The sequence below is a fragment of the Macaca thibetana genome, chromosome 1, assembly GCF_024542745.1.
Source record: "Macaca thibetana thibetana isolate TM-01 chromosome 1, ASM2454274v1, whole genome shotgun sequence".
NCBI classification, from domain to species: domain Eukaryota; kingdom Metazoa; phylum Chordata; class Mammalia; order Primates; family Cercopithecidae; genus Macaca; species Macaca thibetana.
In genome coordinates, this window is record NC_065578.1 from 32,820,940 (window position 1) to 32,834,003 (window position 13,064).

At 47.5% G+C, this 13,064-nt stretch overlaps 1 protein-coding gene across 1 annotated transcript in view; it reads right to left on the reverse strand.

Moving 5' to 3' along the window:
* The window catches only part of CSMD2 (CUB and Sushi multiple domains 2), a 653,486-nt gene that overhangs the window by 297,959 nt on the left and 342,463 nt on the right, over window positions 1-13,064 (reverse strand). The window contains exons 7-9 of the mRNA XM_050747220.1: window positions 11,448-11,525; window positions 6,210-6,297; window positions 5,454-5,578 (exon numbers count right to left, since the gene is read on the reverse strand). Of these exons, the coding sequence (XP_050603177.1) occupies window positions 5,454-5,578; window positions 6,210-6,297; window positions 11,448-11,525 (291 nt within the window). The remainder of the gene's footprint in view (window positions 1-5,453; window positions 5,579-6,209; window positions 6,298-11,447; window positions 11,526-13,064) is intronic.

Here is a 13,064-nt window from a genome sequence, read left to right on the forward strand (position 1 = left end):
TCCTGGGAGCCAGGGAAGTCCAACTCACAGATTTTAAACCCAGTCATTCCATTCCTTCCCCCACTACCTGTGTTCCCAGCAGAATGACTTTGGTCTCAATGCACCATTGTCCTACATCATAGGCCTCTCTAGCCTTCTGGCTCCCACATTTCATCCCATCTATTGATCCTCGCCTGACCCCTCTTCCCTCACTACCCAGTCTGGACCTCAAGACCACTCACCAATACCTTCATCTTCTTCAACGCTCTCATATCTGCTTGGTGAAATGCCTGCTTTCCATCAATTCTACCACTCACCTTTTCTCTCTCTAATCCTGGGGGCTGGGGGGCTACCAGGAGAACTGTGGTATCACCACAGATTCATGGTTTGCCATCACAATAGAAACTTTAGCCCAAGTCTATCATTTCCCTTGTCTTCTTTCACCAGTTCCTTGCAGAAACAAGTTCAAACATTCAACACTTGGTTGAGTCACTAACCCCAATGTTTACTTTTCAATTGTGATTATACTTCACCTCTCTGGAGTATCTGACACTACTGATCTTTCTCTCTTTGTGAAACTCATATTCTTTGGCTTCAGTGATGCTTTTTGGCTTTTCTCCTACCTTTCTGACCGAATTTCTTCTTAGCTTTCTTCTTCTCCACTAACTTTTAAAAAGTAGTTGTTTAAATCTAGGGTACATGGGAGCTTTTTGCACATTAATTGCAACTTTTCTGTAAGTTTAAAATTATATCAAAATAAAAAGTTACCCAAAAAAAGTGGGGAGTGGAGGGGGAGTTGTTCTGCATGGTTCCATCCAATATATTGACTCCGAAGGATGTCCAGGTACAATTTTCAAGTAGAAGTAAGATTCAGCCTTTGGAGTCAGGGTTTGAAATTCAGCTCAACAGATGTAGCTTTGTGCCCTTGGGCAAGTTGGCTGCCCACTCTAAGCTTCAGCTAAACATAAAATATGGTTATTGCCACTTTACTCATAAAGAAGTTATGAAAAATGCCTAGTGCAATGCTATATACAAGTATACATAATTTAATAAATAAGAGCTTTATCATTAGCACATATAGGTAAGGGACTCAGGGACATTCTCAGGGCAGGAATAATGGGGGCATGTACTCTAGTACAATCAGTGTGTGTCATCCAGGGGAATAAGTGGAGGGGAGAAGAGAGGAGAGAGGAAAGAAGAGAAGAGATTTGAAAATAGAACTCTGGATAACAATTATGTTTAAGGAGTAAAACCAGAAAGCTGATCTAATGAAATCCACCAAGAAGACAGCCACCTGTAATTATCATGGCATTGAATTCACCCTGGCTTGTGCCATATTTCCCCTGTTTCACTCCCCTTTTACAGATGAGGATAAAGATTCATAGTGTTTCAGTGATTTTCCCTGTGCCACATGGTTAATAACAAAGTTGGAAATTTAACTTAGGTCTCTAAGTCCCAAGCTTGGTATTCTAGCCACCCAGAGGCATATATGTGTGTGTGCGTGTGTGTGTGTGTGTACATATACATATATAAAATATGTATATGAGTATATACATATATGCATATATGTATGTGTATACACACACATATATGTATGTGTATATGTACACATATGTATGTGTATATATATGAATTTAGCCACAAAGGAAAAATAATATATAATTTTCTGTTAATTATTTACTTTGTGAATCAGTAACTGTAAGAGTTTCATCTGGGCCTGGTACTCAGTCCCTAAACTCCATCAACACCAATTTGTGATCAGAAGAAATCAGAGCTGGTTGTTAATTTGGTCCTCTCACTATACCGGTGGTTTACAGTGTTCCCTGGAACCCCAGGGGTACCAGGACTCAAAGGCTACTGAAAATGGTGGTGGAGGGGAGACTAGAAATCCCCTGACCCAACTTTAATCAGAGAAGCTCCACTTGTTTCTGTTTTATTTATTAGGGTTCTGCAAAAACTTATTTTTAAATATTGGGCTCCATATGTAAAATAAGTCTGAAAAGCTCTATATCTGTGGACTCTGTCTGTATCTGGGGCTGAACAGAATTAGTTTAACAGTGTTTCACATTGCCCTCAATCTCCTTTGTGTGATGAAAATTTTCTAGGAGTCAAATCAGAAGCTTACTTCTTCTGATGGGAGGGAAAGAAAAGAAAGGCCTGTGAATGCCTGATTTCATATCTCAAAATGAGGGCACAGTCCCATATTGTTCATTCGTTTCAATCACTGATTCATTCAGGTGGTCTTCAAACATTAGCTGAGAACCTATTATTTGCCAGGCCCTGTGTTTTAGTAGAATTAATTGTGTGGGAAAATGAGTATTTCTAATCAAATCATATTTTAACTGCATTAAAGAAAAAATAATACCATTATTATGGTAAAATCCTTTTTAGAATGTGATCTTTTGGTAACCTGCTTGTTAGTGGAACTTCTTGGAATGGAAAGAGTTTTGTTTGTTTTTATTCTTAAGGTGGGGTTCACCTAAACTCTCCCAAAAATCACAGAATAGTAATTGCAATTAATTAAAAACAAAAGATTTTAAAATAAAAACCTTAAAAATTGCCAAAATAAAGAGAGCCTTAACTCTAATAATCTGTCTCAGCCCTGGGCCATCAGGGAAGCCCAGGACAGATCATCCAAGTTCAAACCCAGGAGACTCAGCAGTCTCTCTTTCTCCTTCACAATGGTCTATAGGAGGGGGGCAAAAAGAGAGAAGAAGGCAGGAACGTTAACCCATGTTGAGAATGTACCCTCCACCACTGTCAGGGCTGGTCACTTTCTAGAAAATGCCTTGCTTAAATTTCATCATCAGTAGGCGGGGAAGATTTTGTTTTCCTTGTTCACAAATGAGGGCCCTGTGGCTAAAAAAGATGAAGGAACCCGCCCAGGGCCAGCAAGCTAAAAGGTGTCAGAGTTGTGATCTAGATCAAAGTCCATGTGACTCCCAAACTGTAGGATTGCAATAGGATTAGACAAGACAGCTTCTAAAAGAGCCCGCAGCAACCAGAGGTTGAGGTTTGCTCCAGCGCTAGAGGAAGCTTATGCGGACAGCGCCCAGCAGGTTAAGCTGAACATGTGTGCACGTAAGCCTCACAGACGTACTAGCATCACTTTTTTTTTTTTTTAATACTTTATGTTCTAGGGTACATGTGCACAAAAGTGCAGGTTTGTTACATATGTATACACGTGCCATGTTGGTGTGCTGCACCCATTAACTCATCGTTTACATTAGGTATATCTCCTAAGGCTATCCCTCTCCCCTCCGCACTACTCCCACCCCACAACAGGCCCCAGTGTGTGATGTTCCCCTTCCTGTGTCCAAGTGTTCTCATTGTTCAATTCCTACCTATGAGTGAGAACATGCGGTGTTTGGTTTTCTGTTCTCGCGATACTTTGCTGAGAATGATGGTTTCCAGCTGCATCACTTCTAAACAAGGACTGCTTCATCTAGCCCTCAAAGTAACCCCACAAAGTAATGTTCTATTATCACCACTTTTTGGTAGGAAAAAAAGAGATTCAGAGAGGTGAAGAAACTGGCCCAAGGGCCCCAGCTAAAAATGATGATGGTTGGATTTGTACCATGATTTCCTCTTGTTTTACAGTAGCAGGTGATGGAATGAGATGACCATGTGAAAAAGCCCAGCTCAAGGCTTAATGACAATGCAGCAGAGAATTCAGACTTCAGTGGGTCCAAATCACTGGAGAAAACGATGAACACACTTTTTCAGCCACAAATTTCCTTCAGGCCAAAACACCAGCCCTTCTCCACCCTTGGCATGTTCATGTAAACAATCATCATCTTTTGAGAATTAAGAGAACAACCTTACTCTACTAAAAAGGTCTTGAGAAGAGACCAGATCCCACCACTGCCTAAAAGCATTGTCATCCTGCCTTCTCAAAAGCAATTCTGAAACCACAGATGGGCAGGGGTCCCTTGGTCCTCAGACTTGATAATTCTATGCCTCTCTGCACAGCTGGTGTCTGGGCTCCCTGGCATTGGAGTGGTATGCTATTTAATGAGTCATTCATTCCATCATCCACTCAACATCTGTTACTGAGTACCTACTACGTGCCACACCCCGTTTTAGGCAGTGAACAAAACAGAAGTCCTTGCCCTGTAGAGCTCATATTCTACTGGCACGAGGATATTTTTTTTTTCTTCTAGCGCTTTTCAATTCATAAAGTGTTTACACATTCACAACTCCATTAAATCTCCACATTAAACAGAAGAAGGGTAGGGTACGTACTATTAGCAACATTTAGAGGTAAGAAAGGCTTAGGGAAAATGGGTGATTTGCCCAATTGCTGAGAGTTATGACAAGAATTCTTTTTTGTTGTTTGATTTTTTAAAAACATAGTAGATATGTAGAATCCTTGAGATAATATAGCTAAAATCAGTGAAAATGCAAAGAACATTATAAACTGTGGAACATGGCTACCTCAAAGTTGAATGAGGATGTAAGGCTTATTTGAAAGATGGTATGGTGACACTCCTCTAGATTACTTATAGACTCAGTTTAACAACAGGGTATGGGTTTCAGCTCCAACTCTGTCCCTTTCTCAGTATAATAAGGAGATATTATTTTTCCTAGATCCTCTTACTCTGCATGAATTTCATCTTGATGCATATGCCAAAGAGAGGCAAAGAATCTCTTTCTTAGATCAGAAGGATCCAGAATGTAACTTTGTGGTGGGCAACATATCTTCTCTTCTAAAGGGGCACTCAAAAGAGCACCTGTTGGCTTTTAAAGACCGTCTAACAGCCTAGTGCACAGGGGCGCCCTCTGCTGGTTCCCTGGGGGATGAGGTCAGGGGCTTCTCTACCACAGAAGGAGCAGCAGCAGCCCTGCCTCAAAGCAGGAATATGCTTGGCTCTGTTATTTTAAGATTATTCGGGGGGTAGGGGCTAGGCCAGCCCAGGCTTGGCTCATTTGATACCTGGGGATGTAGTGGCAGGGCCCTGGGGAACAAAACACCCAGGTGGGGTGTTAGAAGCATGTCATTACTACACAGGTAAAAACACTCTTGCAGAAGTGACAAGTCTGTGTGTTGCAATATGGGAAAAGAAACAAGGGCATGGGATAGAGGTTTCAAGATGTGTGTGTGTTATAATAGAGGGATTCGAGGTGACTGTATAAAAGGTGACTGACTTCCTTTCCTATCTAGGTGTGGTTCAGTATCTGTTCAATGAGATAGCAAGCTGTTTCTTACGTGCCTCCTCCATTAGACTGTGAGGTGCATACAGGGCAAGCACCACGATGCTTATCTTCCCCACCTCTGTATCTCCTGATCCTAGAACAGGCCTTGATACTGAGAAAGGGCTAGATAAGTATGCTTATTGGTAAATAAATGCAGGGAGGGAGGGAGGGAAGCCAGTCTGCTTGAGAGCCTAGGCCTCAGGTGCTGGGAGCTGGGCTTCATTCTGCATGCCCAGCCAAACTCTCTGGCCAGCCTCCCTTCCCCAGGGCACCCTCACCTCGGCAGACTGGCCTGTGGTCGCTCCAGGCTGCAAACATGTCGCTCACTTTCATACAGGTGATCCGCTTGGACCCTTGCAGGTCATAGCCCTCGTTGCAGGTGAACTGGACGCTGGATCCTAACCTGGGAGACAAGTTGTGTCTGTGAGCTCCATCCCTGGGCCTGCCAAGCCCCACTCTGAGTCCTTCCTGGTTCCATAAAGAAGCCCCACTTGTTATTTTTCCTTCGGGCCCTTAATCTCTGCTCCACTGTTTTATCACTAAAAATCTCCATTGGAAGGAACATCTGCTCTTCATCTTCTTTTTTTAGACCGTTTAATGGTTTTAGGATTGAGTTAAAAGGTGACTTTGGGAGCAAAACAGAGATCCTCAGAGATAAGCACCAGTTAGGGCAGCTAAGAGTGGGTGGATGATAGCCATAAACTTTAAGGAAAATGGTCTCCTAGATTATTGCAGGTGCGAGTTGCCTGCTGGCGTATCACTGCTGAGACGGCGGCCCTTTGTACCCTGGGTGCATAGGTTTTCTGGATAACATGGGCAGTCTAACGTTCCCTCTCCCCACTAAAGCATGAGCACTGTGCCAAGGACTGAACCAGGAGGGAATGTCAAAGCCATAGCTCTTCTCCAGAAACTGTCTGTTCCTACATCAATGCCATCCTCTCCATTTCCACCTGCAGGAAGGCCAGCCCCTGTCTTCCTCCCAGCCAGGCCACCCCACCCTTCTTGCAATCAGAAAATTCCCAAATAGATCTTACCTGAAATCCGAGCCTAGTCTTTTGCCCCTTTCGGGTATGCCAGGGTCTGGACACATATTATGTCCTTGGGACACACCAACCTGAGTTACTATAAGGCAAAAACAAAAAACAAAAAACAGCACACACAGAGATGGACAGTCACAGGGAGGCACCAGTTGGGGCAATGTCTCAGGGTGGGAGGTGGAGGCAGAGACAGAATGAGGCCCTGCTTTGTTGGGGCTGTGTGGGGTGGCCAGAGTCTACTGGCCTGGGGTTTCTTGAATGTGCAAGAAAGGAAGCTGCTTTTGACAAAGTCCTTTGTGAGCAAAGTCATCATGAGTGTGTGGGCTCAGAGACAGGCCCTCCATGCCAGCCACCACCTGCTTCCCTCGTCCCACACGAGCAGCCAGAGGTGGACCGTCCACAGACCCTGGTGACCTCCCACCCACGCCTATGCTTCAGATCTGGGGTGGAGACTCTAGATGAAATGAACCCCCCACCTCAGCCCCAGATGGAGAAATGACCCAAAGAAAGTTAAATAAAAGGTGGTTGCATGATCAGAAACGGTAAAGAATGTAAGAGAAGGCTGCAGTCAAAGTTCAAAGCTGGGACTTTAGCTCAAACACAGACATTTCTTTTGAGAAGCCTCTTCTCATCAGATACTTCTCGAGCCAGAGTAAGCAGTCACCAGAGCATCCCCTACCCAATGCCACCTATCAAGGGCACCGGGCAGAGATGGTACCTGTGATGGTTCTGGTAGGTGGTGCAATGCTCTGACACTTGCCAGCGCCAGAGTCCTATTTACAAAAACCATATGCACAGTTGTCTTGGCTAGAGGAGAAGTTTGGTCAGGGCAGCAGATACACATACAGTAGGGAGGGTAGGCAACCCTTTGGCCCCTGCCTGTTCCTTTTTGTCGGGATGCTGGTACTGAAGAGGCTGGATTCCTGGCTTTGAGGATGACCAGGAGCTGGGGCCAGGCACACAGCCTGGTTGGAGGAGTTCCACTCAAAGCCTCACCAATCCCACGATCCCAACAGCAACCTCTAGATGGGTTCCAGGGCATCTGGTCAGCATTCGGCATTCTCCGACTTTGCGTATGTCCCCCCATCCCATTCAATGTCCCATAAGGTGAACAAAGCACTCCATTACTCACCCACCCACTCGCTCACATAGGTACACAACAAGCATTCATTGAGCACCTACTGTGTACAAGGCTTTATTTGAATACCATGAGAAATGTGAAAGGTAGTCAGATAAGACCACTGTCCTCAAGGAGTTTCCAGTTGAGTGAGGACATAAACCATGGAAGCAGACTGTGGGACCACAGTGGGGAGGGATGAAGGATGCACCCGCGTGTGAGGCTGCCTGGAAGAGGTGGCATCGAACGTGGGCCTTCTGAGCTAATAGGATTTAGACACATGGCAACAGAGATGACAAAGATAGACAGGCACGAGGAGTGATGTGGAAACCTGGAAAGAGAATGAGTGTTACGCAATGTGACCAGAGTAGGAGGGAGGGTGAAGAGTGACAAGGAAGAGTGGATGGTGAGGTTTCAGAGATCAGACTTTTACGGGGTTCGAGTCTGATCCTGAAAATGAGGGGGAGCTGCTGGAGAGTTCTGGTGGGGAGAAGGCGTGGTGAGACCCGCTGGCTCAAGGGTGGGCCAGTTACCTAGAGATGAGTTGGAAAGTTTTATGATCATTCAGGCTGAGGACAAGAGCCTGGAGTAAGGCTAGACATGAGACAGCAGGAATGGATGTGGCAAAGAAAAAAAATGCCTGGGACTCACAGGGGACCTAGGGCATGAGGAGAGGGAGCAGGGCATTTCCAGGTCCTGGGTACCTGTGAGGATGCAGGTAGTCTCATAGAAGTAAGGAAGGTGGGGAGCTCATTTCAGACTCACTGAGGGAGTCTACAGTTAGAGGCCTGGAGTAGACCGTGTTTAAACCTCCAGGTAGCCCAGGCTATGGCTGGCCATGGAACCTGAGGATTTGGACAGACTGCATGCTCAAGCCAGACACAGGCAACCTCTTGGTTGTGTGCAGTGAGCAGAGCCTTTTGGGTAGCTTCCCTTTGCCTGACATTCTACACGGCACGTTCAAGCCAGTTACCCCTACCCCTACTTGTCTCTTACCCCCATCCCCTTCCTTGCCAAGCCTCTACCTCCAAAGCTTTCATGTCCTGAACCATTCCCACCAGTCCAGACACCTCAGGCTGGGAAAGTAAGACGGAAGTGCCATTCCCAAAGCAGAGCAAGCTCCTGCTTCCTGGAAGCCTCGGTGTTTTGCAAGTAATGGAACGGAGATAACTAGGGGGTCCTCTAAGGCACCCAGAGGGTGGGAAGGAGGAGGAAGCCTCAGCTTCCTTATCTGCTAAGCCAGTTCCGCCTACAGCTTCACAACTATCCATCCCTACTGCAGACTTCCCAGCTAAGCATCCACCTTCTTTAGATCCTGTCTAGTCAATCCTGTGGCCCGCGAGTCACACCCATCCCAAAGTTTCTGCTGACCACTTCACGGGAACCACACAGCTCCCTCGCAGCATGTGAAGAACATATAGCAGTTCCCTGTCCCCTTCTCTTGCCCTCTCATTCAGTATTGACATCACCCAGGAAGCAGAACGAACAGAAGGCTGCCCCAGATGGGGCTGGATTCAAGAGGCGAGACCATGGCAAAGCCCACCCACCAAGCCATAAGCCCCCGACAGACAGAGCAGAACCTACCACCTCCCCTTTCCTCAGCCAGCCCCAAATGAAACCCAGGCACCATCCAGAAAGTCACAAACCCAATGGTGATGCGGCTCACACCCAGCCAGTGCCCCCTTCCAGGGAGGACTGAGCAGGTAACAGTGGTCCCACGAGGATCTTCAAGCTTCTCCAGGAAACAAGCAAACTTAAATTTCAGCGATCAGTTTACTGTCTGGATTATGGAGGCAAGAGGTGTTTCTCCCTTTCTTTTTTTTTTAATTCCAGCCTTCCCTGCCTACTCAAAACCAACTGCTTGTGTTTATAGCATTGCTTTCCCGTTGGCTACTGAGGGACAGGAACGGGGAGTAATCCTTACTCTACTCTGGGAGGGCCACTATGGTGAGGGAGAAGCTGCAACATGCTCAGGAAGGCAACGCCTTCTACCCAATGCAGGGAGTCACAGGTGGGTGGGTGCTCAGAACCAATGGCAAAGGTAAAGGTAGAGAGTTGGGTCCACTCTCCCTGTGAACTTCACGACAGCTGTCCACAGGGAATTTGGGCAGAACACAGAGGGCCAGCCACCTGCAGACACGTGGCTACCTGGGTCTGAGGCAGCTGGAGTCACACACCCATTCTTTCTGAGGAACTCTTAGAATGGAGGCTAATATCTTCTTGATAGAGATATGTATATTTATTTTTCAAAGAGCATTTGCACTCTTTCATTAGAACAGGGTTTCTCTTTATCTTCCTGAGGGAGTTTTTGGCATCTTCATTAGTCTGCTTAATGAAAACCCAGAACCCTGTCTCCAGAAAAATTCACCCCACAGCATCACGTGTACTTTTTTGGCTAGTCTGTGGGCCTCCTGAAGTCCTAGGTCAACAAGGCCCATCTTAGATCCGGCAACACTCTTGGGAGGAAGGCAGGGCAGGGTTTTGCATCCCCATTCTACAGATGTGAAAACTGAAACATTGGTATCTGGGGTAACATGCTACCTGAGGACACAATTGGGATAAACATTTGATCTCCTAAGTCAGGGCCATTTCCTTAAGTTTGCCTGTGGCTCCAGGGCAAACTGTGAAATTAAACCGTGCCTGCCTCAGTTCATTGGGTCTCCTGTGGCTACAGAAAGAAAAAGCCTGTGAGGGTCAGGGACATGGCTTGAGCCCTCTGCAGATTCCTGGCCTGACCCTGGGCTCTCCCAGCACCCTGTCCTTTCCCCTAAACCTCTAGTCAAGCACAGAAGAAGGGTCTTCCGGTGCCCTCTGCCATCCAGTCTCTCAGGGTGGGTGACTGGAGATGCCGGTTCCTAGCTGTACCCAACAGCCCGTGGCAACTGTCTCCACTCAGACAACTCGAAAGACCACAAACAATCCCCGACCCAGGCTCAGTTCAGTCGGAGCCTCTTGCCCTGATGTTCTCCCGGCCACACACATCGGCACAGAGCTCGGAAACCACCGGTGCCACTCTGCGTCCTTCTCTCCTCAATAAGTACTTCTAGCATCTCCAGGAAAGTGAGCACATGGAGGTGAGATGGAAGGGAAGGAACGGGGAGGGTGGGAGGAGCAAGTCAGGCACAGGACGAGAAGCAGGGAGAGAAGAGGGGGGAGCAGAAGGATGAGAAGAATGATGGAGCAAAAAGTGGCAAGAGGAGAAAAAGTGGAGGGAGAGAGGACCGGAGATGCAGGAGAAGGGCAAAAGGAGGGAAGGAGAAGGAAAACCAGGTCAGTCATTTGGAGGACCAAGGAAAGCTCCCTACCACTCGGCCCAGAAGGAAAGTGGAAGGTTTCTGGAAAAACCTCCCCTGCTTTCAAGCCCAGTCTTGTGGAGGTACCCAGAACCTTCCCCAGCCCTTCCTGGGCTTTAGCTCAAAAGCCCCTTAGCACAGGCCCTGATCAGGTGTTTTTGGGACCCACATTCCAGACCATTCCCCAGAACTAGAGCCCTAATAACCTTCCCAACACTGGTAGCAGGAACATGTTCTCAAAGATGTCATCCTCCCCTTGCCCAAGAAGAGAGCCCCCAGTGCTTCCCCATGGGCCCAAGGCAGGAACACTCCCCCGACCCCCGCCACTTCCCCAGTCCTCTCTCTGCCCAGCTAGGTCCAGGGGCCCTTGGAGGAGGTTGCTCGTCATTCCCCTGCCTCCATTTCCCAATCTGGCCTTGGGAGCTGGAACTGGGGCCCTGCAGCCCCCAAGATCCCAGCCCAAGGTTATTGACTCCTAAAAGAGGAGCCGAACGAGGACTGTCTTAGCAGGTGGAAGTGATTCAAAAGGAAAATAAAGAGAGAAATGTAGCAGTAATGACTCCCTGGACTGCAGTTCGAATGGGAAGTGAGGGAGAAAGAGGAAAAAGGAGGAAAATGGGAAGAGGAGGAGGAGAAGGCAAAGGACAGGCCCTAGGGCTGCTCTTTGGCCGCTGGGTCAGTGTGTCCAAGCCCAGAGCCCAGGATGGAGGAAGCAGGGTTGAAGGGAAGTCATTCCAGCATCATCTGGCTTCCCCATGGTTTAGTGCCTGGGTGTCTGACCTCGAGCAAGAGGCCCGGCAGGCGGGCTGGCGGGCGGACACTTACACACAGATGTCTTCTGGCTGCTATCTTTGCTGGGCATCAGCTTCACACCTCGAGACTTCAACTCAATTTGCTTCTTGACTAGAAAGGAGGTAAGAGGAAAAACAATGTGAGTTGTTGCCTGTGACCAGCAATAAGGGTCCCTCCAGAAGGATCCCCTCGTGTGCCTTGGAAAATTCCATGATGGGTCAAAGCCAGGAACTTCTCTGGGTTGGGACATTCCAAGGGTGGCAGTCAAGTGCAATAGGACCTCAGACATGAAGGAAAAGTTACTATCAAGGCTGGCCCCCTAGGGGAGGCAAAAAATGTGGTTTCCCACCGGGTGGGCTTTGAGGGGCTCTGCGACTCCCCCGGTAGCCTCTCACAGATGTCTGAGATTTCACTAGAACTACCGAATTCAACCTGCTCCTCAGCAAACTTTTCACGAATATTGACGTGTGCAGTCTTGCAGCCCACCTCTGCTTCTCTGCAGCTTCTTTCCTACCTCAATTCTGAGCCAGCCCTGACAGGGTATGGTAGATCAGATTATGGGCCCAGATTGTTGCTGCTCCTTGTATTCTCACCATTTGCAATATGATTTTTAGCTCCCCCCATTATAGAGGTGGAGTACATTCCCCCACTCGTTGACTCTGGGTTTGGCCTTGTGACTTGCTTTGGCCATGGGAAATTTGGAGGCCTTGATGTGTTCAAAGGCTTAAAAGCACCTGCCAGATTAGACTTGGCCTCTTGCATGTCTGCCATCATTGTGAGACAACGTAGCTGCTCCCAGGAGGATAAGAGACACATGGGGGAAGAGCGAACTAGCCAAGTCAAGCCCAGTCTACATAAGCCAACCTCTTATGGGCAGGGGAAGCTGAGTCCTGGAGGTCACTGGGAGATGGTGCCTGACTCAAGTGGGTGCCTGATGGATCAGATCTGGCTTTGACCGTGTCACTAAGTCCAGCCTAGTCCTCAGTTCATCAGAACTTTGTCAAATAGCACACAAAAGGTGCCAGAGCCAGAATTCCATAATTCCAAAGGCCATTCCTCTGTACCCATTAGCCTCCTTTGGTCTGACGACCCCCATTACCCAAGGCATTCTCTTGGCCTCTAACAGCTTCTCCTTGTCTCTGGTTATGTGCCATGGAGCAGCTGTTCAATCCCAGCTCCCCGCTGTGCCATCTTCCAGCCGGCCTCGCCTGCTGACTTAGTCCTGCTCAGATTGATACCCAGCAGTGGTGACAATAACTGTAACTGGGCACTTCCTATATGCCAGGTCCAGGGTACTTTACAAGTTCTTTACTTAAAGCGGCGTCCTTGACTCCTCTTTCTCAAACCCATGCACAATCCATCAGCAAATCCTTCCAAATATATCCCAAAGGGAACCACTTCTCACAATTTCCATTGTCTATCATCCTGATCCAAGTCTGCGATACCTTTCCCTTCATGACTATGGCCTCCCATTTTCCACCCTTGTCCCTATATAGTCTGTTGTTAGCATAAGAACCAGAGGGATCCTATTAAAATGTAAATAAAACCGTATTATATCTCTGCTCAAAACTCATCCGTGGCAACTGATCTTTTCTAGAGTAAAAGTCCTTAAGACGGCCTGCAAGACCAATTTGTTCTCCCCATGACCTC